General features: G+C 46.2%; 4 protein-coding genes across 4 annotated transcripts; 3 read left to right on the top strand and 1 right to left on the bottom strand.

The window, feature by feature from the left end:
* The first annotated feature begins 80 nt into the window (after positions 1-80).
* BJ212DRAFT_808691 (uncharacterized protein) lies at positions 81-2,990 on the top strand. The gene is made up of 17 exons (XM_041344111.1): positions 81-519; positions 576-630; positions 689-703; positions 769-795; positions 846-894; positions 957-1,257; positions 1,311-1,437; positions 1,487-1,501; positions 1,561-1,583; positions 1,636-1,659; positions 1,709-1,788; positions 1,842-1,875; positions 1,928-2,057; positions 2,108-2,309; positions 2,363-2,456; positions 2,514-2,729; positions 2,785-2,990. Exons 1-17 carry the CDS (start codon positions 358-360, stop codon positions 2,932-2,934), a joined length of 1,704 nt encoding a protein of 567 aa, XP_041196905.1. The 5' UTR covers positions 81-357; the 3' UTR covers positions 2,935-2,990.
* Positions 2,991-5,048: 2,058 nt separating this feature from the next.
* BJ212DRAFT_1476925 (uncharacterized protein) lies at positions 5,049-6,949 on the top strand (the record flags this gene model as incomplete). Its single annotated transcript, XM_041339459.1, has 17 exons — positions 5,049-5,173; positions 5,212-5,293; positions 5,342-5,355; positions 5,421-5,529; positions 5,594-5,611; positions 5,664-5,689; positions 5,749-5,774; positions 5,825-5,862; positions 5,920-5,944; positions 6,003-6,014; positions 6,070-6,085; positions 6,138-6,278; positions 6,337-6,396; positions 6,446-6,473; positions 6,523-6,580; positions 6,622-6,848; positions 6,902-6,949. 17 exons carry the CDS (start codon positions 5,049-5,051, stop codon positions 6,947-6,949), a joined length of 1,053 nt encoding a protein of 350 aa, XP_041196904.1.
* A 692-nt stretch (positions 6,950-7,641) lies between these two features.
* BJ212DRAFT_807531 (uncharacterized protein) lies at positions 7,642-10,049 on the top strand. Its single transcript, XM_041344109.1, has 18 exons — positions 7,642-7,703; positions 7,755-8,033; positions 8,108-8,189; positions 8,238-8,251; positions 8,317-8,425; positions 8,486-8,503; positions 8,555-8,580; positions 8,641-8,666; positions 8,717-8,754; positions 8,812-8,836; positions 8,889-8,900; positions 8,956-8,971; positions 9,022-9,162; positions 9,221-9,280; positions 9,330-9,357; positions 9,407-9,464; positions 9,518-9,732; positions 9,786-10,049. Exons 2-18 carry the CDS (start codon positions 7,945-7,947, stop codon positions 9,834-9,836), a joined length of 1,008 nt encoding a protein of 335 aa, XP_041196903.1. The 5' UTR covers positions 7,642-7,703; positions 7,755-7,944; the 3' UTR covers positions 9,837-10,049.
* Positions 10,047-10,741, bottom strand: BJ212DRAFT_1328340 (acyl-CoA N-acyltransferase). The gene is made up of 2 exons (XM_041334656.1): positions 10,293-10,741; positions 10,047-10,241 (listed from the first exon to the last, which is right to left on the bottom strand). The coding sequence occupies exons 1-2, from the start codon at positions 10,712-10,714 to the stop codon at positions 10,214-10,216; spliced, it is 450 nt and encodes a 149-aa protein (XP_041196902.1). The 5' UTR covers positions 10,715-10,741; the 3' UTR covers positions 10,047-10,213.
* Positions 10,742-13,790: the final 3,049 nt, after the last annotated feature.

Raw genomic sequence — 13,790 nt, 5'->3', positions numbered from 1 at the left:
CGGTTGTACTTGCTCGCCTGACGTTCGTTTCTCGCTCGCATAAAACTTTTGCCTATCCATAAATAGGTGGTACTCCCTTTGTTTGTTTTTTCATGAGACAGGTATAAAATAGTACAATTGTGAGTCAAATGTACGTAGATTTGAATACATTGCAAACCAGTCATCCCTGGCCAGCTGGCTGGTGTGTCTCGAACCGAACTGGTGACACCGTTCCTAACCCAACCACTGGAGAAACCGAGATCCTTCCGGACAAGTCACACACAAGGAACTTGGCATCCCGTAAGCCATCAACCGTCAGCACTCCAGCACCCGCCTTGCTTCCTGCTCTCTGCATACCCATTATTCCGCAAGCCCTCCATGTCTGAAATTTGTGGTCCGAGTCTCGAGGCGTTTGTTCCAGACGATCTTACTTTACCTCAGTTTATCCTCGACTCGTCCCATTCATTGAGACCCATCCGACCAAGTCATGTGCCATGGTTCATCGAGGATGCCAGTGGAAGAGGGGTTGGACATGAAGAGGTGGGTTGAGCGCAGTGATGACGTCAGCAATAGTATTTACTTACGGTGCGCCCAAGATCCGTGCAAGGACTTATGGACTTGCAAACGGCCTGAGTCTGCGGTTTTGTGTCAGTGAGTCCTGTTAAAGTGCTATGATGCGTAAGCGCTCCTTTTGACAATCCCATTTTAGAGGAGAATGATATAGGTGTGTACTTTCGGCGTGTAGGCGCCCATATCATAGAACATCGAGATTCATTGTCTTTGCTTCAGTGGTCATTTTCAGCCCAAACCACATTGGTATTTTAAGTGCTGATTGCTTCTGGCCATATACTTACTGCTTATCGTAGACTATCCGCCGGCCATATGGGCAACGCATCGTCTAGGTGGTGTCGTATCGTATGTTGTGCGCCCTCTGATATTTTCGAACCCGTCTGATCATTACCGGGCTTCTATCATAGATGCGCAAATCCAGCTAATAATATCAACGAATTGCTGTATCAGCTCAATGCGGTCCACGCATCTTTAATTATTACGCACTCCTCTTCTTTGCACACTGCATTGGGCGCTGCTCAGGCTGCCGGGTTGCCATCCGAGCGCGTTATCACCTTTGATGAATCAAATCAGATAACGGTAGGCACCCTGATTCAGCAAGGATTACAGAGTGAGCCAAATTTCGTTGAGCGAAGGCTGCGGAAAGGAGAGGCAAAAACGAAAGTTGCATTCCTCAGTTTTTCAAGTGGCACAACGGGAAAACCGAAGGTGTGTCAAGCTTTGGACTGATGAATGGGGCCTCATACCTGTGGTCGTGATAGGCTGTTGCAATATCACACTTTGCTCCTATCGTGAACGTGATTCAGATGGCTGAGCAGCAGAAGGTTAACAAGAACTATGCCCCTTGGGAGAAGCAGAGGTTTCGGCCAGGGGATGTAGTCGCAGGAGGTGCGCTTTTATAGGTATAATGTGACGTCGCTAACCATCTCTTGTAAAGTTCTACCTTTCTTCCGTATGTAATCTCTTTCCATTGCACATTGTCTAACAAACTGAAGTATGCAACGTTTCTAGATATTTATGGCCTGGTGCTAGGGGTAAGTTGGATCTCCAATACTCGATCATATTGCTTAAACACAGTTACCTTAGATTCACCTTATGGCATTTTGTGGCGTGAGCTTCCATTGATTCCTTGCCATGTCTCTTTCTCAACTCCGTGCAGATCTCAGTTGTGGTAATACCCAAGTTCAACTTCACGGAGTTCCTGGAGAGTATTGTGAGACATAGTATAAATCATCTTCAGTGAGTTGCCACCATTACCATGACTTATCATGGGAATCCTGATCTGCACACAGCCTTGTACCACCTCAGATCGTGTTGTTTTGCAAGGTCAGTGCCGACACTTCTGGTAACTGATCACTCGGCCTGATACTCCTGGCAGCACCCTGCTGCGAAAAATTACAATTTAGATGGTATCAGGTTCCTGATATGTGGAGCTGCCCCCCTCTCCGCCTCTCTTGTTGATCAGCTAGTGAAGATTCTGCCGAACGCGCAGATAGGTCAAGGTTATGGTGGGGCAGTTTTCTGATTATCTTGTCGCATGTTTTTCATCATTATGAAGGCATGACCGAGTCCGGCGCTACTATCTCAATGTTTTCCGTGGACGAAAAACTCGGTGTTCCTGGTAGTGCTGGGCGCCTCGTGCCTGGTGTCGTTGCCAAGGTTGTCAAAGACGATGGGACCCTAGCGGGATTCAACGAACCTGGAGAGCTTCAGGTGAAAATGCCATCTGTAGCGCTAGGATATCTGAACAATGAAGAAGCGTAAGTAATTACATATGTCATATGCTGGCTTGAGCTTAGCTGCTGCTCAATAGCACGAAGGAGACCTTTGTTAATGGTTGGTTGCGTACTGGTGACGAAGTTATTATACGCGAGGACCATGAAGTGTTCATCGTTGATCGCCTGAAGGTACGCTATCATCCTCCTGTTCTGTATCGACCTCGAAAGATTCAACTTTTTCGGCAGGAAATCATGAAAGTCAAAGGATTCCAGGTCGCTCCTGCAGGGCTGGAGGGCTGTGTTCTCGATCATCCTGATGTTTCAGACACATGTGTAGTGCCAATTTCTGATAGCTACAGCGGGGAGCTTCCGATGGCGTTTGTGGTACTTCATCCTAACGCAGTCAAGAGGATCGCCTTGGATCCTGCTGAAGTCGAGAGGGTTAAAGCATCCATCACAAAGGTTAACTCGTACTTTATTGTCGCTTGAACCAGACCTGACTGTTGCCCTTTTAAAGCATGTGGCAGACAACAAGGTCGCATATAAACATCTTGCTGGCGGGGTGGAGTTTGTGGACGTAATTCCGAAAAACCCGAGTGGGAAGCTGCTGCGCCGTGTCCTGCGCGATCGGGCGCGTGACATGGTACGCCTGAGATCGAAGCTGTGATTAGATTGCTACATCATCAAATGCATCGTGGTTGACCTGTTTGCGTAATCTCAATTTGATGTTGCATTCAGTTGTGCATTTTGTTTTTCACACTCAACAGTCCCCCTCAAATTACATCATTGCCTCCTTGAATGAATGAATGTTGGAGGCCATTAATATGTGTGTAAGTATGGGTGTACGGCACAAAATACAGCTCATGCTCTCTTTGTGGGTTGCCCAATTTTCCATTGGTCTCACTGTGGTAATCCACTTATATCTAACCCTTTTGATAGACCTGGAAAAGTGGAAACCACGTGTATGATACAAGCGATCTCGACTGACTATTAATGATGGGAGAATCATGGTGGTACGTTCGGTATTCCGATACGAAGCCTCCTTGAGTCCGGCACTATGTGGGTCTCATGATTCTCATCACATTCGAGAGCTATGTCCTCCCACTTATATATCAGCACAGAAGCCATATAACCTGCCACATAACAGATCTAGATTGGGGCCATTCGCTGGCGTCCTTATGTGGCTGCGGGATATTAGTACGGCGCAAACATTGTTTTATTGGTGAAATCGGCTCAAGTCTCGGTCAACATCAATGTCTTCCTCAACGCAAGACTTTATTCCGGAACTTCAATTCGAAGTAATGTTTGAAGCGCTCTTTGTTGGGGTCGCCATTTTTGATCTCATCTGCCCACAAAACTTAGTGCTTTACCGAGTCCTATCGTCCTGATTCCAACATATTTTACGGAACAGCCTTTTGGTCTAAGCAGTATCCAAGCTTTCTTGCACTTTCGGACGCACAAGGACACGGGTATACCACTCTATAAATTGGTCATACGTCCATGCTTCCTTCTGTCAGCTCAGCAGCTGATGTTAAACTAGTTTATCTGACCTTGACATATACCCCTTTCAGTTGCCATTGTCGAACATGTAGAGATTGTGTCATTGTCCCCTGAACTTCTGCACCTGTCCATTATGTGTATTATCATTTGGTGATCAACCTCGCGAACATCAGTGCACTCTTTCTTCAGGTGTTGCCATCGGTGAGATGCACGAGTTATCGTCCGTCTGGTTCCTCGTGAGGTGGGTTTCATTCATATGATAAGTAGTACCTACTAGAACTATATGGAACCAAAGTCATTTCTAGTGACCTTGCCATTCCAGGTGAGGCCAGCCCACGTCTCGTAATTTTTGACCACTGACTCGACGTCAGGTGTTATTCGGTGTCAACTGGCAACATTCAGCTTTAAATACTGTGTGATATGATCACCATGCGCATGCCGCAGCGGTGCCCTTTCATTCATTTCATGTTTCAAGCTTTTCTTCTGTCTTCTCGATGCATATCACCAAGTCTGCGATCACCCAACCCCGGGACAACTTGGCCGGTGTAGTACCCGGTTTATCTTTCGAGAAAATCTAACCCTATCTTGGTACCTGGTAACGTCAGATACCCCGACTCATCCCGGTGTTACGCGTACATGAGGCAACCGCAAGTATTAACATGACGATCAGGCCATCACACAGCCAAGCAGGGCTCCTCGAGCGCGAAAATGATCGAATCAGTCACTGGGCCTTCACTCTCCGTCAAACAGGGCGTAGTTGGACGTGCCGTGTTTGTGCCGGGTGGTACTTATATATATTTCTCAAAGTGACCTGCGTCAGCTACCATGAAACGATGGATAAACACCTTTAATTAGCTGGCAGTGACTACGCTACATCTTGTGGCTGTTGCAACCTGGCTGGAGCCTGACAGAGTACTAGTGGTGCGGCGCAAAATGATAGTAAGTACTGTGATGCTGACTGCTCCGATGTTCGTTGCCCATCTTGACCTCAGGCCTCATGTGCAATATTAAGTGACCTAATCTTTCAGTACTAGTCACCCTAGCCCGATGGCCGATACGGCAACCAAATATGTGAAAGGTGCGCCCCCGTTATCAGCACTAAAAGGAACCATGCCAACATTGCCAAGTACACTGTCAGCGGCCCGGGCATCACAGGTTTCTTTACATAAATCCATGTTGTAAACATCTCGCAGGATTCGCCACATCCGTGAGACTCCAGGTGGTAATGCGCCGTAGCCCCATTGTACTTAGTACCTAGACGCCTTGCAGATTACAACCAACATGTCTTCCTCGGGGCAAGACCTCATCCCAAAACTCAGCATCGGGAAGACGTTCGGGGCGCTTTTTATTGGGGTTACCATTGCAGCAGTGTTCGTAAGCGATTTGCCCGTTATGCAGTCAAATCTGTGCGTTTGTCGTCGTCCTGACTTATTTTGCGGAACAGTCTCTTTGGTTTAAGTAATGTTCAAGCTTTTGTCTACTTCCAGACGCATAGAGGTACAGGGACTATATTCTACAAGCTGGCTGTACGTTTATACCACCTTCTGTTATTCCTGTTCTTAACGCCATGTCAGATCATCTGTCTCTGGTAGGCATTCCTTCAAGTTGCTATTATCGAGCCCGTCCAGATTACGGAGTTCCCTGAAATCTTAGGATACTCGATGCTCTGCACCTAGCCTTAATCGTCCACTGCGTCTATTATTATCTAGTGATCAACTATACAAACGTCGGTGCGCTCACGGAAATTGTATGGAGTTTTAAGGTGAGTTCTTACTTTGGTCCTCCGTGCAGCCCCGTAGCACTGTGATATTGACGGGCATATACAGCTTCAGATAGTTGTCGAGGTGAGTTATATTTGCTGAGCACTGTGGTGGACCTCAATCACGCACTCTACAGGTTTTCATAATCTTTGGGGTACATCTGTAAGTTTGATGTACAGAATGTGATGTGCGACCATGCTCAATACATTTTTGCACTATAGTCTGTATCTTTATCGCATATGGATAAGTATGTGTCTCCCTATTGATTGATTTCTACGACTGATGTAATATATCTAGTGAGCAAGGGTCGATCAAGAACCCTCCCTATCACGGTGGTAGGTTTACAACTGATATGGGTTCTACAGCATTTTATTCTGTTGATTCGTTGTTAGGGGATAGTCACAATCTTAAACTCAGGTAAGTCTGTTAGCCGGAAATGCTCTTTGCTCGATCCTGAAGACTCGAATCCCTTCAGGTGTTGCCATCGGTAATTGTTTGAACGATGCTCTTGTTATTGGCTCATCATTTTAACCCAATGTAAGCCCTTATTTGGGCCTTGTGAGTGAAACCTGTGTACTCTCTAGCTACACGAAGTGCTGATAGTGATTAGATATCAGTGTCATGTATTTTCCGATTTGGTTAAAATCGAGTGGTCAACATTCTTGACTCTGGGCACGATAACTTTTGCCGATTTCGTTGTCGCATCATCACTATGCTACCTCCTGGCTATCTCGCGTACTGGATTCTCTAGGTAAAGAGCGGTCCATTCGTTACCTAGCTCTGAGATACTACTCACGCGAAATACACAGCACCGATTCCTTGATAACAAAGCTCATGGTTTACATCATTAATACCGGCTGTCTGACGAGGTATTCCTTCTTCCAGACCATCCCATATCTTGGCTCATATTTCATATAGCATATGTTCGATGACGGCTATGATTACAGTAAGCTTCCAGAGATTGTATTATCCATCTCTTCTCTGAGGATCTACAGTGCGCAGTCATGCCGACCAACTTCATCTTCCTCGCTATTGAATTTTTATTGGCAAAATGTATGGCTAAAGTCTTTTCCTAGAATTGTGCTGACCAGCAGTCCTATTTCAAGTATATGTCAACTCGTTCCTCGCACTCCTGAATGCACGATACTATGGACAGGTCAATACAGACACTAACAATCCCTATGCATTCCACAACCGCCACGGGATCTACCGCCCGGGGCTGCACGTTAGGGCATCGGAAGATGGGGAACCCCAGACATCCCGGAAGGACGTGTTTAAACATCCCGACGATGAAGCTGCGCATCCTTCTCGATCTGTCAAGGTCGGTGTTAGTTCTTGTGTCATTGAGGACTTGATGACACGCTTCAGCCACAGGGGCCGATTGTGGTGACAACGGAAATGAATTCTTTCTCGTCTGTGTGATGGATGAGCATGCATGTAGTATTGTCACGGGATATGAGTCATAGGTGCCTGGAGCTCCTATCAAACACAGTTGCAGGGAATGAGAAACCTAATCTGAGTCCATTGTACAAAACATCAGTATCTGTAAGTTAAATATGTCACTACAAGCTTAGAACCACATATGTAAGTCATTTAAGGTAAATGTGGTAGCGGGGTCGATTATCAGCCTTTGCAAGCTGAGGCCTACTGGCTTGCGGCTGTGAACATCGCATTTCTTCAATCAGCAACTCCACTATCACTGATATCAATATTGAGCAACACGCCACGCGGATGTTGAAATTTCGAAACGTTGACTCTTGGCATTCCTTACTACACACGTGACACAAGGTCCCGAGTAAAATGAGCTCTCAGTTGACATATCAACTTCTATGGAAATTGTTCTCGGAGACTCAAAGATCATCTAGGTAGGTCGTTGTCTTCAAATCCACGTAAGACTAAGCATTCTGTTACGAACATGACTATGGGCCGGTCTTCACCGCCACCTTCAAACGCGCGACTAGTATAACTCTCCAGTGGGTTTATAGCACCCTGTTATCACTCGGTTTCCGTAAAAATGCGAAGCCTGTTCGTGGCCATCAAATGGGTCAGAGTGTCTTGTTGTAAGGAGGGGGAGGTACTCTGGACGAGCAAAGAGATGCGTTAGTATGGACCAAGCGCGCGACCGCGAAGCCTGCTGATGGCCGTAATTTTAGAATGGGTCAGAGGACAGTTGTAGGTTGGTTTGATTGATGTCTGGGTGGCGCCTAAGTACTAATAATAATTCCAGTTACAGTACTAGTCTCGGGGTCATACCATGATGGCCGCATCGTGGCGCCCCAGCCATTACTACGGCGATGCCCTTATATCTCCACTGCGAGCTGTGCTTCAATTATGTGACAGGTCCACCCTCCCGCACTGCAATGTGCTGGCCAATTAATACTTAAACGCCTTGTGGGGTATAGAGATTACAGTTAACAATGTCTTCCTCAACGCAGGACCTCATCTCACAACTTCACATCGGGAAGACATTCGGGGCGCTTTTTATTGGGGTTACCATTGCAGCAGTGTTCGTAAATGATTTGCTCGTTATGCAGTCAAAGCTGTACGTTTCTCGTCGTCCTGACTTATTTTGCGGAACAGTCTCTTTGGTCTAAGCAGCGTTCAAGCTTTCGTCTACTTTCAGACGCATAGGGATACGGGGACAACATTCTATAAGTTGGCTGTACGTTTATACAACCTTCTGGTAGTCCCGTTATTAACACCATGTCAGGTCATCTGTCTCTGGTAGGCATTTCTTTGAGTTGCTATTATCAAGCGCGTCCAGATTATGGAGTTCTCTGAAATCTTAGGATACTCGATGCTCTGCACCTGGTCTTCATTGTTCACTGTGTCTATTATTATCTAGTGATCAACTATGCAAACATCGGTGCGCTCATGGATGTTGTATGGAGTTTCAAGGTGAGTTCTTGCTTTTGTCTTCCGTGCAGCCCTTACTATGATATTGATGAGTTTATGCAGCTTCAGATACTACTAGAGGTGAGTTGTATTTCTGAGCTCTGTGATGTACCTCAGTCACGTGCTCTACAGATTTTAATCATTCAAGGGGTACATTTGTATGTTTGATTTGCAGAATGTGATGTGCGACATCTAAATAATACACTACCACACCATAGCCTGTATCTTTATCGCGTATGGATAGGTCTGTGTTTCTTTGTCGATGAATTTCTACGACTGATGCAATGTACCCAGTCAACAAAGGCCGATCAAGAATTCTCCCTTTCACAGTAGTAGGTTTATGATTGATATGAGTTCTACAGCATTTCATTCTGTTGATACGTTGTTAGGGCATAATCATAATATCAAACTCAGGTAAGTCTGTTAGCTGGAAATGTTCTTTGTTCGATCTTTAAGATCTCTTCAGGTGTTGCCATCGGTAATTCTTTAAACGATCCTCTTATTGTTGGCTCATCATTTTAACCCAATGTAAGCCCTTATTTGGGCCTTGTGAGTGAATCTTGTACTCTATAGCTCCACGAAGTGTTGATAGCGGATAGATATCAGTGCCGCATGTTCTCGGATTTGGTTAAAATGGAGTGGACGACATTCTTGACTTTGGGGTCGATAACTTTTGCCGATTTCATTATCGCATCATCACTATGCTACCTCCTGGCTACCTCCCGTACTGGATTCTCAAGGTAAGGCGCGGTCCATTTATTACTTGGCTCTGAGATACTACTAACACGAAATACGTAGCACCGATTCCTTGATAACGAAGCTCATGGCATACATCATTAATACCGGCTGTCTGACGAGGTATGCTTCCTACCAGACCATCCCATATCTTGACTCATATTTCATGCAGCATGTGTTCAATGGCAGCTATAATTACAGTAAGCTTCCAAAGATTGTATTGTCCATCTCTTCTCTGAGAGTCTACAGTGCGCAGTCATGCCGACCAACTTTATCTTCGTTGCTATTGAATTTCTATTGGCTAAATGTATGGTCAAAGCTGTTTCCTAGAATTGTGCTGACCAGCGGTCCTATTTCAAGTATATGTCAACTCGTTCATTGCACTCTTGAATGCACGATACTACACGCAGGTTAACACAGACACTAAAAAGTCTCACCCATTTCACAATCGCCATGGAGGATACCACCCAGAGCTGCACGTTAGGGCGTTGGACGACGAGGAACTCCAGACATCTCGGAAGGACGTGTTTAAACATCCTGACGATGAAGCTGTGCATCCTTCTCGATCTGTCAAGGTCGGTGCTAGTTCTGTGTCATTGAAGACTTGATGACACAGCTTCAGCCACAGCGGCCGCCGATGGCGGTGACAACGGAGATGAATTCTTTCTTATCTGTGTGATGGATGAGCATGCATGTGGTATTGTCTATCCGTCTTCTCGCGAGATAGGAGTCATAGGACATCAATATTGCAAGCTCTTATCAAATGATACACAGCGGCGGAACGAGAGGGATCTAGTCCACTATATCAGGATTTGTAGGTTGAAAACATCACTACCAGCTTAGAATTATATCTATTAGGACATTCGAGATGTCCTACGTAGAAAGAATTGATCTACTGTCAGCGACTTTTCATGGCAGGGGCCCGGGTCTGGATCGTGTGGTATTAGTTTGACGGGAGTCGTTGATTCAATTCTTCCAATACATCTCAGACCATTCTTCGTCCAAAACACCCATGCTCAAACTGTCTTCTCAATGTCCATCGATCCAGTTTGCTCGTCACTTCCTACCCTCTTCCTTGAATCCGCTACCTCAGGTCGTTAGTTCTTATCCTGCAGCATTGCATGAATTGCCCCACATTTTCTTATATACTGCAATGGCGGCTTCATTTCCCTCCAATACACTCAACGAGACGCGTTGAACTCCCAGCGCTCTAAACGCCTGGTCTACAGTAAACCTCGTCGCCTCCGTGCCATAGCCCTTTCCCCAAAATTTTGGAAGCATCGATATCCCGAACAATCCATCCCGGTTCTTCACAGGCTCTGCCACTTTGATGCTGCATTGTCCCATGAATTGCCCCGTTTCCCTATGGACGATGGTAAACCATATGGTCGAGTTTTCTGCGAGGGTTTTGAGGGACTCTTTGTATTTCGTTGGTCGCGGAGCGATAGGTTCGGCAGTTACCCCTCGCATAACACGAGCATCGTTACGGAGCGCGAGAAGATCATCTAGGTCGTTGTCTTCAAATCCACGTAGGACTAGGCGCTCTGTTGTGAACATGACTGCGGGTCGGTCTTGATCGGCAGCTTCCAACGCGCGACTATTATAACTCTCCGGTCTCAAATCCCCGGTGAGCTCAAAGGCTTTATCCCGGCTTCTAGCGTGACTGCCTCGCGTCGTGCACTTGCATGCACAATGTACACTTTGCCATCGCTTGTCTTCCTGCATCGAGTTCGTTGACACTCACTTATGAAGATGGTGCATTATTTTACTTGAGATGAAGGATCAAATTCCTTCATGACCCATCAGACGATTTCTTCCGGCTCATGACAACGAAGCTCGGACTAATTTGATTCCCTGAGAAGTCTGCGAATGCAGGAGAAACGGTACAATGTACGGAGGGCGTTGGTCGGAAGTGGCGAATGGTCGATAAGGATCATGCCCTCTTCTGAATATTGTGACATTTGATTTCAATTTCGCTTCCTAACCTCTTCTTCGAATCCGCTGCCTCATGCTATTAATTTGATTCTGCAGCATTGTATGGTTTGCCCCACATTTTCTTGAATCTTGTCAACTGCTATGGCGGTTTCATTTCCCCAGTACATTCAACAAAACGCGTGGAACTCCCGGCGCTCTAGACGCATGGTCTAGACTACAATAAATCTAATCGCCTTCGTCCCATACCCCTTTCCCATAAACTTTGAAAGTATCGATATCTCGTCAAGAATACCACAATAAGCTCGTGGCCGACCCGACGCAGGAACCGATATGAATTCGATTATCTTCCAGGAGCGCGTGCGTGTATCAAATAGCTGTACTGTGTAACAAGGAAAATGCTTGCCAGCTGCTCTGAATTTGCAGAGCGATAAATTTGTTCAACGATAATATCGTCGTGATACTTATTGAGGTTATTGGGCGTTTCGAAGTGTATTGGGCGACTGCAAGGAGGGACAATTACGATTGGACGTCATCAGATATACAGGTCAATTCTCGATGTGGGAGTTACTGAGACCATATCGTTAATCGACGTCTGTTCAAGCACAAATCAACAATATGACAACGAGCATGGTGGTTTTACACAGACAGATACTTAGCATCTATCACGAATATGCATGACAAAGAGTCTTGATAGAGATGAGTGGGCAGTAGAGAAAGAGAAACGGAACATCAAGTGCATCTGACACCGTATCAGCAAGGCGCCTATCACGATGTACATGCGCACATATATTGATCTCAGTCGTGCAGTTGCAGCGTTGCGACTGCAAATATATGGGACGGAGTCTGCCAAACGACGTCCGACGGTCTTGAAAATTCCACCCTAGCTTTGTAACGTTGTCAATGGAAATAACAATGGAAAAGACGGGAAATGTGAGCGGATCCTAGGACGGGACGGCAAGAGTCTGGAATGTCAAGACCAGCAAAACAGTCAAGACTGGGCACGAGCATGTGTTGGCTGTGATCTATTCGCCCGACAATACAGAAATTGCGACAGCAGGATATGGATGGGACTGCCAAGACGGGAGAGCTGCTTACCACACTCAAACACGATTGGGCAGTTTGGAGCTTGGCCTGGGCATCAGATCAAGTTGCCTCCGCGTTGTATTGGTATGGGCCGATTAGGATATTCGACACAGCCACTATCCTTGAGGGTCACACAACACTTTGTCAACACCGTCTCGGAATGAACGCCTCATTGCAAGTGCATCAGATGATAAAACAGAGTGTCTATGGAGTCTTGATACCAACCTCCAAGTCGGTCCACCTCTCCAGCACGAAGATATTGTAGAATGCGCAGCCTTTTCAACCGAGCTGGTCAAGGGTAACAATGTGTACGTATGGGACATTCACGCTATCCTCAAGGATGCCAGCCTTGAACACCTACTATCCATTCCTCATGTGAGTCTAGTACCATGCTCTCTAAACCATACTAATAATCAGGTCCCAGCTCGAAAGTCATTAAAGGACGTACGTGTCAAGTTTCTTTATCTTTTCAACCATTTTAAGGTTGTCAATCTAGAGCGGTGCTGCTCGACGTCCACCTATTCAAGCCCGTCGAATTTCGCCAGGCTTTTTCGATGGCATGCAAAATGGCCCCCAGGTGAGTCGTCTTCATGTTTGACTAGCTCTTGTTCTAACATCTGTATTCTCAGTCCTCCACGGCTCATGCTACCCATCCTAGTTCCCCCACATACCGCCCGTTCTACGCTTTCACATCCTCTTCTTCGAATCTACGTGCCCTTCTCGAACGCCTTTCGTCCTTCTTCCATCACTCGGATCCAATGCCGATGTAACCGAACTGCAACAACGCCCAAGCCAATCCATATTCTCTCGTGGTCCTCGTGTTGTCAAAGTTGCTGCAGTACGGAACAAGAAGGTATGTCTTCTCGTCTATTTCCAATCACGGTGGTTCAATGATTGTCCTCAAGCCATTGGCTGTTGTTCCGCGGCAGGTGCAAGAACATTCACGCACACACGTCAGAGGTTTGCAGAATTCACATTTCTTTCAATATGGATCGAAGGGTCTGGTTGGCCGGTCAGGCAAGCAAGCCATGCAGTGTCTTCGTTCTCGACAATGGGATATATGTAAGCAATCCCTTCCGGACGAAAGCTCGCAGTGGGCTATGTATATGCGACGGTCGGCTTGTTTTGGGAAGTAGTATCTCATACAATTATATCCTTTATTGCAATTGGGGCTTCGAAAGTTGAAACATTGATTACATACCCTTGGCATCATCGGGCTGGATATAGTTGTCCGTGTGGGGAGGGATTCAGGTTACCGTGGTCGAGGACCAGTGGAAGGACTCGGCATCCATTTGAAAGTGCGAGAGATTGCATTATGATGATTGCAAAGGGACAACAAAAAATAACAATGAGGATGCGGTCACCGGTCACCGGTGGTACACTTGTAACACCAATGAGGCGTCCTGTCAGCTGTTACATGTAATCTTCATCAAAGGCTTGTTCCAAACGACAATGATATATCATATCAGGAATGGGCTTGAGCTTCCGAAAGACGACGCCCTATTCTTTGATGGCTTGTCTCGGTCGGGGAAGGAGAAGGATCATCATCAGGTAACTGGATTGTTCCGCATCTGAGTCTTCTTCCGAAAGAGAAGCTCTCCGCAAGACTGTGGTT

Source organism: Suillus subaureus (genome assembly GCF_016647635.1).
Source record: "Suillus subaureus strain MN1 chromosome Unknown BJ212scaffold_5, whole genome shotgun sequence".
NCBI classification, from domain to species: Eukaryota; Fungi; Basidiomycota; class Agaricomycetes; order Boletales; family Suillaceae; genus Suillus; species Suillus subaureus.
This window is presented reverse-complemented; position numbering and strand designations above follow the sequence as displayed.